Genomic DNA, 13,857 nt, shown 5'->3' on the forward strand with positions numbered 1-13,857 from the left:
ACCAGAGAGGCAGACATGGGGATAGGACATTAAGGTGGGACTGGATGCATCTCGGGTAGGGTGCAATCCAAAGAGGGCCTGAGAACCAGACAGGAACATGACATGAGCAAGATGCCGGAGATGCTGAGTCTAGAGTAGACCCAAGAGCTTGGACCTAGGACCCTTGAGGATCCTGGCAGGACGAGGAGGCTCAGTCCAGATCAGTCCTGTGAGCCCCAGTAACACCCAGAAACCACCCAAGGCCAAGGAGAGCAGCCTGTGGAGGCACCTGTTGTGTCTTCTGACAGAGAGGGCAGCCGGAAGGTTTCGCTTCCTCAGTGCTGCTGAGCTCATGCAGGAGGAATGTTAAGAGGGAGTTAGCTGGCCGGTGTGGGTGGTGAAATGCCAGCGGGGACACCTAGGCATGGCCACAGCCTCCACCTGCTCCAGAGCAGGCAGTCAGCTGGGGACACACTGGTACTGCTGTCTTGGCCTGGAGGCAGTGGCAGGGATTTGAATGCCATTGGGCTGACACCCTGAGGGAGGGCCAGTTTCTTTCCAGGTCTACATAGCAACACCTGCCCTGCCTGGAAAAGTGGGCCTGCGCTGAAGGAGCCTTATTTCCAGGCTCCTGGCCAATGTCATAACCTTTCTTTGGGTCACTTGACTTTCAGCTACCTTAAGAAATCCAGTGGCTCACCAAGGGGGGAATTCATCCAGAGTGTGTGTATACAGGTGCACACATACACTGGTGTGTGTCAGGGTCCCTCTGAGCCCAAGTCCATCTCATTGTTCAAGGGTTCATGCAGAAGTCATTCTGACGCGGTGCACCACGCCTGGCGGCGGGTCCTGCCCCTCCTCATCCAGCTCCCCGCCTGCCTGCTATAGACTGGCTGGGAGAACCAGCTCCTGCCTGGGACTGTGAAGGTGCTAAGTGCAGCACTCAAAGGGAGAAGAGATCATCTTCCTTATCAACAACGTGGGGCACAAAAGAGAAAAGCAGAAGCTGCAAGTTTTGATCTTGCAAAAATAAACAAACTCAAGATTCCCAGGAAGGAAGAACCTCCCATTCATGAAAGCCTGAAGCCTGGAAGCCTGGACTCCAAGCACAGGGCTGGGTGGCCCAGAGGCAACTCTCAGGCGCGTGCTCTCTCTCTCTCTCTCTCTTTCTCTCTCTTTCTCTCTCTCTTTCTCTCTCTTCTCTCTCTCTCTCTCTCTCTCTCTCTCTCTCTCTCTCTCTCTCTCTCTCTCCTGGCAAGACAGAATCCTACTCAATAAACAAGTACCTTCAAAGCCCATGCAAGTGACCTGCCTGCTCCAAAATAGGCCGTGGCTGTGCAGAGGCTCCTTGGGTAGCTTTCCTGGACCAGGAACTATATTTAGAACCACAATTCTTTTACTTATTCACCTGCTCAATCAGTATTTATTAGCAACACCTTCCACACACCACATAAGGCTCTGGAGTACCTGCCAACCCACAAGAGACATCCTACAGAACCGGGGCCTCAGGAAGCCCACCGAAAGAGCATCAGTCCTCCAGCTAAACTTACACTGGCCTTTCACAGGCAGGGTGTCCTGTGGTCACTACAGCCTTGCCCCTGCCCTCTTTAAAGAAAAGTTTTCATCATGTAGCCCTACCTGGCCTGGAACTTTTTTTGGTTTTTGAAGACAGGGTTTCCCTGTGTAACAGCCCTAGTTTGTCCTGGAACTTGCTTTGCAGACCAGGGTAGCCTCAAGCTCACTGAGATCCACCTGCCTGTGCCTCCCCAGTGCTGGGATCAAAGGCGTGCACCACCACTGCCTGGCATTGGAATTTTTTATCTTATTAGTCCAGGTCGGCCTGGAACTGAGAGCTCACCCCGTCTCTGCCTCTTGAGAATTGGACTACAGGTGTGTGTCGCTACAAACTGCTCAGGCCCAGCTAACTCACTAGAAAGGCAGGCATCTGCTCTGCAGTCCAAGGCACTACCCAGGAGAGAGGGAACCCCACACACCCGTAGCTCCAGTGCAGGTTGACCCAGCAGGACCTGCCTAGGACGTCACATATCCAGGGAATAAAATCAACTCCAGGTATTCAGCGAGCACAGGGGCTTGGCCCTGGGCTGTGCCTCTCTTAGTTAGAGTCAAAAAAGGTAGAAATGTTTATATATTATTTTAGATTTTAAAAAAGACACGGGCTCCTAGAAGGAAACAGGCCTTCTAGAAAGGGAGCATGAAGTGGGGCAGGAGTCTCGGACACAGGAGCAGGGCAGCCCAAGCAGAAGCCACCTGCCTACATGCCTCACTTCTACACAGTGTCCAAGGCAGAAGGAAGTTTGCTGTGGCTGAAACATTCTCCATTCTGGGCAGGAGAAGAAGAAATAGAGATACAGAGAGAGAGAGAACACTCATGTGCACACAGGGTCTCCTCGGCAGGATGTGGGCGTGTGAGGCAGGAAGAGAAGCCAGGACTGTTCCAGAGCAGAGGGCTGGATTCCTTGCTCCTCAGGGAGCAATGGTTCTACCAGAACCACAGGGCCAGCTTCAGTTCCCTAGGGTGCTTCAGGGTCAAAGAGATATATTGTAGATAGACAGGTAGTCTTCAAACACTTCAGATATCTACAGAATATGGTATTTAAGATATTTTAAGAACACTGGTTCTTTTTTTTTTTTTTAACGACAATGAGACATCTCTGCTCCTGGCAGCACCGATTTACTTCAGAGAAGATGGTGGGTATCAAAGAAACTCCATATGGAGTTAATTTTCTTTGTGGCAAAAATTAGCCACTGGGCAAGAAACTGCCTTTGCCTTGACTGCTGACAGTATGCACTCCTAATGGACAAGCAGGACAGAAAAGAAAGGACTGCTGGACTTTGCCAAGACAAGGTGGGACAACCCTTCAAATATCCTGCTTCACAGAAAAGTCTGCCAGATAGGTCTGTAGGCAGAAGAACCTTGGGTGACTGTCCAGGCAGCCAGATGTCTGTCATTTCTTATTTTTGGAAGGTGTTTGCTCTGCACTTCCTGTTTACTCAGGTAATATTATTTCCTTCTCAGGTCTCTGATGGAGTTGAAGACTTTATAGTTAGATTTTTACTTGTTAACAAATTCAGAAGAGAAACTCACAAAAGAGGTGTAAAGTATATAAGGTTGACAGACATAAAAAGATAGTTTGGGGTTGGTAATGCAAGTTAGGATAAACAGTGGATTAGGTACAACACTTCAGACTCACCAAGACAGGATAGATAATGGAATAATTTCTCTGAATTTGTCAAATACAAATCGACTAGACATTGCTAATGTAATTATTGCCTATATATTTGTATATAGTTATTGTACTTATTATATATAGTTTTTCTGGGTTAGTTAAAACCCTTGCTTTTTGTTTAGACAAAAAGGGGGAGATGTAGATTTTGTTTATTTTTTGACAAATAAAGCTTGCCTGGAGATCAGAGCACAAGTCACCAGTTAACCATAGAGGCCAGGCAGTGGTGGCACACACCTTTGATCCCAGCACTAGGGAAGTGGAGACAGGAATATAAGGTGGGTGAAAACGGGACTTGGAACCATTCGGGCTGAGGATTCGTAGAGACAGGGTCTCCTCCATTCAGTCTAAGTATTTGTAGAGGTAAGAAGTCTCTGGTGCTGGCTGTTCTGCTTCTCTGATCTTTCAGCTTTCACCCTCGATATCAGACACTGGGGTTTTATTGTTAAGACTAATCAGGATTCGTGCTTCATCGGTGGGCAAGCATCAGAAGAGAGGGACAGACCTCAGGACCTTTCAGGAGCTGCAAGGGGACCCAGACGCCACATAACAGGTTCCCCTGGAGGAGCTGCCAAAATTAAAAAAGAGACTCTGTCTTTGGTAGGGTGTTAGACTGTGATAGGAACGGTGGCCTCGCATCAGGGAGAGCCAGAAGGCCTTCTTCCTCTCGCCCCAACTGTCCCCCAGGAACGACCCCCTGAGAAGGCAGCAAACACTTGGCTGAGGACAGGCACAAACAACACTCAGCCTGCTTTTAGCAGGCCTTACAGCCCTGAGAAGGACCACTGAGTCCTACAGTCTGAGCTCACTGGGCCCAGAGCTTCCAAGCTACTCTCCTGCTGAGAGTTGGTAAGAGGTGAGCACAGCTGTCCCAAGCTGCTCTCTCTCCTTTCAGAGATCTCTGACATCTGAACCCCTCTTTCCCAGCTTGTTTCTGGAGACTCTGGAAGCTGCTGGGCACTCTAAGACTGACCTCTCCTGCACACGATTCCTAAGGCTAGGGCTCCCAAAGGCAAAAGCCACACCAGAGCCTTGCACCTCGCCTAGGCCCTATGAAAAGAAACCCTTGGTCAGCTTTGCTGGAGGCGCTTGGTCAACAGGCCCCAGGAAATCCAGAAGCCAGATCCGTACCATCTGCCCCTGTGTGACAGCCACCGCTACAGGAACTGGTCGACACCCATCATTCCAGCAGCCTGGACGTGAGACCAAACAGCTTAACCGTGTCTTTCCTGTCTGTGACAGGAATGTCTGCTCATGCCAACCTCCACAAAGGCACAGCTTCCCAACAGACAGCTCCCGAAGTCGGTTACTCTGGTCTGGGTCACAGACTTTATCCTCAGGAAGCCGGGCGGCTGGTGCAGGGAGAGACATGCAAACTATTAAACTGAAACCAAACTCCTGTTTTGTTTTGCTTTTTCACAGGGTCTCTCTACATAGCCCTGGTTGTCCTTGAACTTGCTACATAGAGCAAGCTGGTCTTGAACTTACATAGATCCTACTCCTGCCTCTACCTCCCTAGTATTAGAATTAAAAGCATTCACCACCATGCCAGGTTCCTGGATCCAAATTCCTGATTGGGTCCTGTATAATGACATCACAACATGATACCCTGGGGACTCAGTGACATAAGCTGAGGGCCTCAATTTGCTTAAATTGGCAGGAACAAGAAATACAATTAGCCTAGAAAGACAGGTCACCATGATGGAGACAGCCAGCCTCCGATGGCACTCCCTCCAGCTGTGAGGCAGATGTTGCCATGGCTGCATGCGCTAAGCCTGTCCTCTAGGCCCCACTGTCTGAATTTGAACCGTCTTTCAAGAGGTCACTAAGGTGAAACTAGGTCCCTAGTGAGGGCTCTAGGCCAGTCTGGCCGGTGTCTTTACAGAAAGGACCATGATACAGATACGGGGGTGGTGGGGGGGGTGGTGGCCATACGAAGACACAGGTATCAGGTCCGTCTGCTGGCCAGGGAGAGGTCTCATCTCCTAGGGCTATCTGAGGACCATTGCTGGGCTCAGGTCATCAATTTCAGAACCGAGCCGGCCAGTGCTAGGTCACTCCCACATCCAGCATGGCGGGGCAGGAGTCAGTCTTCCCATTACTTCAGATGACAGAAGAGGTCTGATCACTGCTCATCTCTGAGAACACACAAGGCCACTCGCTGGCCCATCTCTCCCTTGAGTATGCTGGCCGAGGACCAGATTCCCTGAAGCCAGACCCCCTTGGAACTGTCCCTCAGATCAGGCCTGACAGATGCTGCTACAGACAGGATTGCAGGACCCTTGGTGCCCAGGTATCAGCTTGACACCCTTGCCTGAAGCCCCGACAGAGCTCTGAGAAACCTTCTGTCCCATGGGATGACGGTACCGGTGGGCAGTGATAAGGTAGGGTCACAGGAGCGGAGGACCTCCTGAGATACCAGAGCCCAAGTCTGGTCTAGTCTGAAGCCCAGCTCAGTCTCCTACCAGTTAAAGAGCGCTGCCCTAACCCTAACCCCAGGGATGCTCCCTCACACAGCAGGCATGCATATGAGACTCTGAGAGCTGTGTCTAGGGAACAGTAGAAGGCACCCAAGACAGTCCACGGACAGTAAAGCTGAGGCCTCCACAGCCCAGAGCCACAGGACCGAGTGGTGACACACCTGGCCCTCTCCTGAAGCAGGGCTGGGACTCAGGCTACTGGTCTGACCACAGCCCAAGACTCCCAATACCTGCACCCTGGTCATCAAAGCCCAAGATTCCAGTCCCAGGGCAGGATGGGTCTACCAAGGGTGAAGATGGACACCAGGCCTCACCTACCTGACATGGTCACCCAGGGTAGAGCCAGGCTCCATAAGCCTCTATAAAAGACGAAGAAGGGTGGAGGGCGCAGAGGGAGGGTCCAGAGGGACCGGGGTTTGGTCCATTCCAGGCACCTCTGCCTGCAGCTCCCTTTCCCGCAGTATAAAAGCCCAGCGGTAAATAGTCGTGCGCTTACACAGTTAGGAGCAGGCTCTACCTGGCCTGACGAGGGTCCAGGAAGACTAAGGCTCCTGTGGGTGGGGCGCCTGCCTCCCAACATCCCATTCCATTCCACGGGCACTGTTCCGTCACCCGCGGCAGCTGGGGCAGCTGGGGGTTACTCGGCACACTCCTCTTTGACGTTCCCCTGCTATGAGCGTGTCTCAGCCTACGAACCGCTCCAAGATCATGAAGAGGAGGAGGAGGAGGAGGCCTGGTTGCTGGCTGGACACTAGAAAGTAACCAGCAACAAAATGGTAGCACCTTGGAAGCTTGAAAGACAATCCCAGAGCCACCCCAAAAGTGTTTTATCATTACCCCTGAATGTTGAGGAGTGAGTGTTGGGGACCCTCAGATGATGACACCCCCAAGCTAAAATGCAGTTCAGAAGGGTCTGATCTCAAATGCAAGTAAGTTTTGGAGAATTCTTAACATTAAAAAATCTAATATTTACACCCCATCCAGGTTGTGGGTTTTTTGTTTGTTTGTTTGTTTTTTGTTTTTGTTTTGTTTTGTTTTTGAGACAGGGTCTCACTCTGTAGCCTGGCTGACTTAGGACTCATTATGTAGCCCAGACTGGCCTCAAACTCACAGGAATCTCCTGCCTTGGTCTCCCAAACACTGGGATTATGGGTGTGGATCTCTGTGTTCAGCTCCCCGACCCCTCCACCCCCCAGCACTGTGTGGGGTCTGGAGCATGCTGGAAAAATGCTCTGCCTCTGAGTTCTATACTCAGCCCCTACATAATCCTAAAGGAACTGCTGCAGGGCCCGAGTGGTGGCCCAGGCCCGGGCAGGCAGAGGTAGGACTGAGACCCTCTGTCTCTCTGTCTCTGTCTGTCTGTCTCTCTCTCTGTCTTTCTCTCTCTCTCTCTCTCTCTCTCTCTCTCTCTCTCTCTCACACACACACACACACACACACACACACACACACACACACAGTCACTGCAGTAAATAATTCCCAAGCCAGAGGAGAATGTTCTCGCTTGCTCAGGGGTCTCCTGTATCTAGACCAGAGGGTATTCTCTGTGGAACTTCTCACACCCTTTTCCACCAGAGGGCACGGGACTCAGGGCCTTCACCTCAGGCTAGGACATCAAGACTGGCTTCACCGGGCCCTGGAGCATCCACGGATCCTAGTGTTCACGCCACAGCCCAGGTCACACAGGACCAGACACCGTTTTATGGCAGCCCGCTGTGGAGCAGGCAGAAAGGGGCTCAGCTGCAGGATGCCCACACAGACACAAAGCCTGGGCTTGCCCCAGGTTCTCAAGGTGACTCCTTGGAAACCATCAGCTAATGTCCCGCTTCTTCACCATCTCCACGCCACCCTGGCCACTCTGCCCCTTCCCACCCTCTACTTCCTCATCTCTCTGGCAAGGGAGCAACTTCAAGGGACTCCAGGACTCAGCAGGACAAAACTTTTGCTGCTAACGTTCTGACCTGTCTTGCCAGCCACACACCTGGGTCATCACCTCCAGGGAAACGGCACATGCTGGGCCCAAGCTCCTCAGACCAAGGGCTGAAGAGCTGTCCCTGAGTGTGGGCAGATGGTAGCTCCAATGTCACCTCTTCAGAACCTAGAAATAAAATTTACTCAGACCTAACTGCTGTTGGGTTCCCATCAGAACCCAGCCAGGGCCCTGGGGATATATCAGGGAGATAAGTCACCCTGGTCACAGGGATAAAGGGGTCCTGAGTTTCCAAGCCTGGGCCTTGCGAGTGCACAGCACGGGCAGGAGGATTTATGAGTGGTTCAGACTAGCCATGCCAGCCTCCCCCTGGACCTGCAGGCTGAAGCTTCCTAGCATGTGGTTCGGGGATGCAGCTGTACCCCTCGACCTCTCTGCCACCCCAGGTTGAGGCTCCTCCAGTCATCATGCAGCTGTACTTACACAATTGGGCTGGGGATGACTCAGAGCAGGGGGTGGCAGGGGTTGGAGGAAGGTGCCAATGGTCCACGCCCGTTGGTAATTATTCCAGGCGCAGGCAGGGAACACAACACAGCACCGTGTAATGCTGTGCTAAACGGGGTAAGCTGACAGTTGCCCAGGTGCCCTGAGCACAGGCCTTTCAGGGAAGTGAAGCTTCTCTACCTCGAGGCCTCAGCAGAAGACCAGGACAGGAGGGCAGCATGGGAGGCCCTGGGTATGAGCACCAGGAACTGAGACCCAGCACAGGAATCAGACCTAGTCAGCAGCAATCAACTGTCCGGGTATCGGCACAATGACAGCCACAGGCAATGCTGGTCCAGGATATTTAGCACAAAGGGGACCATAAGGGGCTAAGCAGAGACACCTTCCCTGCTCCCGCCGTGACACCTAGCTGTCTAGAGCAGGGCTAACATTTGCTCATCAGCGAGAACATGGGCTGTCCCTCAGCCTCCCTGTGGCTTGCCTCCTCAAGAAGCTAGGCCCTCCCCTGCAAGACCCTTTCCCTATGCCAAAGGGCAGGATGCAGACCTCAGGGGCTGGCCCTTCGGAAACTGCAACCCAAGAACACGACAGCAGCAAGACTTGAGCCCCCAGCAGCACCCACTCAGCCCCCTCCTGTTGTTGACAGCCTGGGAGCGGCACCAGCCTTCACTGTGACCTCAGGGCTGCGAACAGTAAGTCAACCTTCCCCCAAAAGACTTACTCCAGCAAAGACCAACCACTCGGCAGGCACAGACAAGCACTCTTGCAAGCCAACCTGGACACAAAGATGACGATGCCCAGATGCCACTGGAACACCACAGTCACCTCCACCAGCGAACACCAACTGCACACAACAGTGAGCTAGGCACTTCATAAGCTAGCACTCTGGATGGCCTACAGGACAAGGCCTGGGGACGTGGGCTGCAGAGCTGGTCAACTCAGAGGTCAGTACGGCAAACAAGATGGTGCCTTCTGTCACCCTGCTGAACTGAAACGGAGACAAGATCTGAACTGCCATCCCTAAGATTCTGGCGGTGGGCAAGGACAGGTAACGCTTGAAGGGAGTGCTCGCTCAAACGACAGGCCCAGACAGGTCCGCTCCGTGAGAGCAGACCCAGCCTCCCCACTGATAGGCCAGACCCGGAAGTGCCTATAATACACGTGTGCACACAGGAAAGAACACAGCACTGGCAGTTAGTGTCTGAGAAACTCTGCTTCACGGTCACTACCCAGCCCGCCCTTCTTAAAACAAGGGAAGAGTACCACTTCAGTGTGTGTGGAGAGCTTATGGTCCCACACTTCCATGGACCCCCAAAACATCCTTCTAGAGAAGTAGGAGGGATTTAGGAGGAATGGTGGGGGGCTCCTCCCTGCCAGACCTGACCAATCATAATACGAGTGGCCAGCTCAACTGCTCCAGGAACCTTTCGGTACCTGCTACCTTCATTGGACGGCTACATCGTGGCCAGGTCAGCTTTCTGCCAATAGCCACAATGTGAGGAAGATGACAGCCGCTGGGAACAATCCCAACCATTTGGCCCACGGCCCTGGGACCACAATACCAAGAGCAGCTTCTGCCAGGTTGCAAACCAAAGGAGAATGTAGCACCGTTCTTGAAGGAGTGATTGTCACCCTCAAGGGTCATGGGGTTACCCAGGATCCAGGGCTTCTCATGGGCTATCATCCTTGAGAAAACACTTAGCCAGGCATAGAGCACAAGCCTATAATCTTAGCACCTGGAAGGTAGAGGTAGGAGAGTCAGGAATTCAAGGTCATCTTCAGCTGCGTAGTGAGGCTGAGGCAGGTCTAGCCTACCTGAAACCTTGTCTCAGAAAACCAACAACAAACCCTACGAGATGGCGCAGCAGGTGAGGGTGCTCACCACCAGCTGGCAGCTAGAGCGCGGCCACAGTCCACTTGGTAGGAGAGAACACACTCCCACAAGTTGTCCTCTAACCACCACGTGGGAGCTGTGCGGCACATGCATGCACACACACGCACATGCATGCACACACACACGCACACGCATGCACACAAATAAAAATTTGGAAAGAAAAATGCCAGGCATGGCGATACACACCTTTAATCCCAGCACTGGGGAGGCAGAGGCAGGCGGATCTCTATGAGTTCCAGGCCAGCCTGGTCTACATAGTGAGACCCTGTCTCAAAAACATCAACAAATTAGCTGATCTGACCCTCTCTTCTCATCCCACCAGGGTGTCATCAAGCTGCTAAAGAAGTCACTTCTGTATACTCAGAGGGACCCAAAATGGCTCTGAGGCGTTAGCCTGACTTATTCTGAAGAGCACAGATACTCTTTCTTTCACCTGGGCAGAAGACCCTGCCTCCGGAAATCTAGGCCCAATCCAGGTACCACCCAGGGTAGACACCAGTCAGACTCCAGTTTCTGTTGCCTGTGCATGGGGGGGGGGGGGGGGCGGCAGGTCTTCTTTGCCTAGGGCTCCCCTTCTCCACAGGGCCCAAAGGCCTACGGATAAGCTCCTGGTGAACAGCATGAAGCTGTCCTGTTTTTCTTTCCTTCATCTTTCATGAAATTCCCCGAGGACATAGCTCCCAAGGGAACTGAGCCACCAGGAAAGAGGTCAAAGACTGCGTTCTTCCAGGAGGAAAATCAAAACTGTACATTTTATTCTTGAATCCTTAATCAGCAGGGCCAAGGACAAGCATCTCTCTCTGCCAAGGCAAACACCGCTCAGAACTGCAGCCGAAGTGATGCAGGGGCCAAAGCAAACAGCGGAGCTGCATGGCGGGTGACACGGAGCAGAGCCACGTCCCAGCCTTCCCAAGAGGTCCTGCCAGCACAGGAACAGCCCCTAGCAGGGAGTCAGTCACCACACGTCCCAGGAGAAGACACATGGCAGACTGGCTGGACCAGCCTACAGCTGCACACTGGCAGCTCTGGCTCTTCCCCGACTGTGCCTCTGTGTGGGCCGGGTATCTCCTGGCCCACACGCCAAAGCTGCCCAACCTGTACCAGCGGCACCACACACCGTGGAGTTCTGAGTAACAAAACACAACGTGAGAACTGAGCACTGGTGTCAAAGACTCAGTATTGGGCCCCTAGAGGGTACGAGAGCCACTGGCTTACCCGGCAGGAAAGTCCTTCGGACGTCTGCATCCTACCTGTGCCCAACACCTCCAAAGCTTGCCAAGATCTCACGCCACATGTTCACCCGGAAGGAGCGCCAACCACTGCCCAAACAGCAAACGACCCACGAGGAGTCCCCCCTGAGTGCCCAGCCTGCTAGCCTGCAGCCACTGCTGGACGGCCCGCCCCGAGGGCCAAGATCCAGAGAGTTTCTCTGCCACTGCAGCAGCTCTGACTCTGGACATCCGATGGATTCCAGCAGCATGTGGGGGAAGCCTGGAGCTGGGAGTGCAGGCTGACTGCCCAGACGGGAGTCTTACTAAGGAGGACTGTGGGATACTCCTCACACCCTGCATATTCTCGACAGGGAAGTTCCTGTTTAATGGTTCCAGTGCAGAACCAGGAAAAATGGGGAGGTGCAGACTGTGACCAGGACTTCTCTCCCACCCCTGCAGTAAAGAGCAAACTGTAATGGAACTAATGACTAATAATTTAATAAACCTCACTCCCCTGACAGCATGTGCTTGCTTCCACAGAGCACACCAAGGAGTCTTTGGATACTAAACAGAAAACCCAAAGGCTGCTCTGAATTCCGTTTGCCGGTGGCTCCAACACAGCTTTGGAGCTCCTTCAGCCCCTCCACCCACCCTCAGGATTCCTCCAGACCCACGTAGCTACAACTTTAAAGCCTTTATTAAAGGATAAATTAAAAGTATAAACTGCCCCCCGGACTCCAGCCGACACCTAAGGGGCCACCCTAGAAGCTTCCATCTGCTGCCGGCAGAGGAGTGAGCACAGCTAAGGGGGTTTCACAAGCCGCTGCCTAAGAAGGCGCAGCCATGGCTGGTTCGTACAAACAGAAACTGTTGTCCTGGAGCAGAGCACGGTCTCATTCAGCCATGAACCAGCAGCTCCATGTAAAAACCAGAGTCTGATCGCAAGCCTTCCGCTGACCCTTCAGACACAGTTTTGAAATAATGCCTGGCTTTGTAAGAGCACTGCCACGGACCGGTCAGGGCAGGGATCTCTCTCTTGAAAAAAAAAAGAAAATGTCCCTGGGAACTGCAGTGAGCCTGGTGCCATCAGGGAGCCCCAGGCTGTGTTATTGGAGGTGGGGGGCCAGGACTGTGAGAACCCATACTGAAGAAACGGGAAATGGCCCGTCCATCTGGACCCAAGGCACAGACATAACACGACAGCAGGGGGCTTGTCGAGGGGGCCAGAGGAAGGCTCTGCAGTTCTATGAGAAACTGTCATCTCACAGATGAGAATGTGCATGCGACTCTTAACACATATCAGAAGCAAAAGCAGGCGCGTCAGCCTCCTACACAATTAGTCTTCTCCCTCTGCGGTTACATAAGATGATGGATTATCTGTCCACCCATCCAACCTGCCTGCGCTCGACCTCCCACTTGGGGCTACGTCCATTAACAGCCGTAAAGGAGTTGTGCAAAGGGAAAGCCTGTTGAGGAGAAAGTGCCCAGAGGCTGGCATAACAGCGCCTAGGAGAGCCCTACGGTGCCAACGCGCCAAGCAAGCGCAGGGCTACGGACCGCTGCAGTCTGCAACCCCCACGCCGCCCCCGCTCCCTCTTCCCCTCACTCCGGGGTGGCAGAGCAGCCCAGGCTTCGCGACGCTCGGTCCCTCTGGACGCCGGGGCAGACAGGCGTACCGAGGGAGCACGCGCGCGCGGGGGCCGAGAGCCGTCGGGGGTGGGGGCGCCCACTCGTGCTCGGGGACTGCGCGGACCGCGGCGGGCGCAAGGACCCTGGGCGGGCGCGGCCACCTGTGACCAACCGAAGATCGGCCCACCCCACCCGCAGTCCGGGAGCCGGTGTCCGGCTCGGGCCTGAAGACTCAGGGGCGCACTCGGGGCCGCGCTGGAAACTCACCTTGTAGACATTTTCCGTGAGCCGGTGCATCTCCTCCGAGCGTGAAAGCGACATGGTCCTGGGTCCCGGCTACACCACAGACCAAAGAAGGAGAACAGGCGGCAGTAAGGAAGGCGACGGATACAGCAACAGGAAAAGGCGCGCAGACCAGGACCACAGAGCTCGGCGCCCGGTGGCCGTGGCTTTTATAGCCGCTCAGGCCCCACCCCATTTAGACCCCGCCCCCGGGCCCCGCCCCCGCCGCGCCCGGATCACCGCCCCCGGCTGTCCGCCCCCGCCCAACCCAGCCGCTGCTAGGCAACCGCCGGGCCCGCTCCGGCGCCGTCCTTCCCATTGGTGGGTTTCGAAGGCGGGGGCGCAGGGCGGGGATAGAGGCGGGACTCGGAGGCCGGCTGCGGGCAGCGATTGGCCGGCCGCCGGGAGGCGGAGGCGCGGGGCGCGCCGAGGCCCTGGAGCAGCCTGAGGGGGCCGGAGCGACAGCCGGGCTGGGGGCGGGAAGCGGGGGCGGGGTGGCGCAGGAAGGAGCGAGCGCGGGGTGTGGGCGGTGCGGGGGGCACTCGGGAGGGAGGCAGCGATCGGGGCTGCATGCCCGCGAGGGTCCCGCAGGAGTGCGCCGGTGGCTCCCGCGCTATTGCAGGTGAGTCGGCGAGGCGTGCGGTCACCCCGGACGGTCTTCCGGAAGGGAGGACTCCCGGGGCGGGAGTGGGTGGAGACAGAG

The 13,857-nt window shown here is 54.5% G+C and overlaps 1 protein-coding gene across 8 annotated transcripts in view; it reads right to left on the bottom strand.

Annotated features, from left to right (window-relative positions):
• Positions 1 to 13,307, bottom strand: part of Baiap2 (BAR/IMD domain containing adaptor protein 2) — a 62,797-nt gene extending 49,490 nt beyond the window's left edge. For all 8 annotated transcript variants that reach the window (XR_012912228.1, XR_012912227.1, XM_075989889.1 and 5 more), the window contains exon 1: positions 13,140 to 13,307. Coding sequence is in view for 6 of the 8 variants with exons in the window: in XM_075989889.1 (XP_075846004.1) it covers positions 13,140 to 13,193 (54 nt within the window). In the remaining 2 variants the exon portion in view is untranslated. The remainder of the gene's footprint in view (positions 1 to 13,139) is intronic.
• Between the last annotated feature and the right edge of the window lie 550 nt (positions 13,308 to 13,857).

The sequence above is a fragment of the Microtus pennsylvanicus genome, chromosome 11 (assembly GCF_037038515.1).
Source record: "Microtus pennsylvanicus isolate mMicPen1 chromosome 11, mMicPen1.hap1, whole genome shotgun sequence".
NCBI classification, from domain to species: Eukaryota; Metazoa; Chordata; class Mammalia; order Rodentia; family Cricetidae; genus Microtus; species Microtus pennsylvanicus.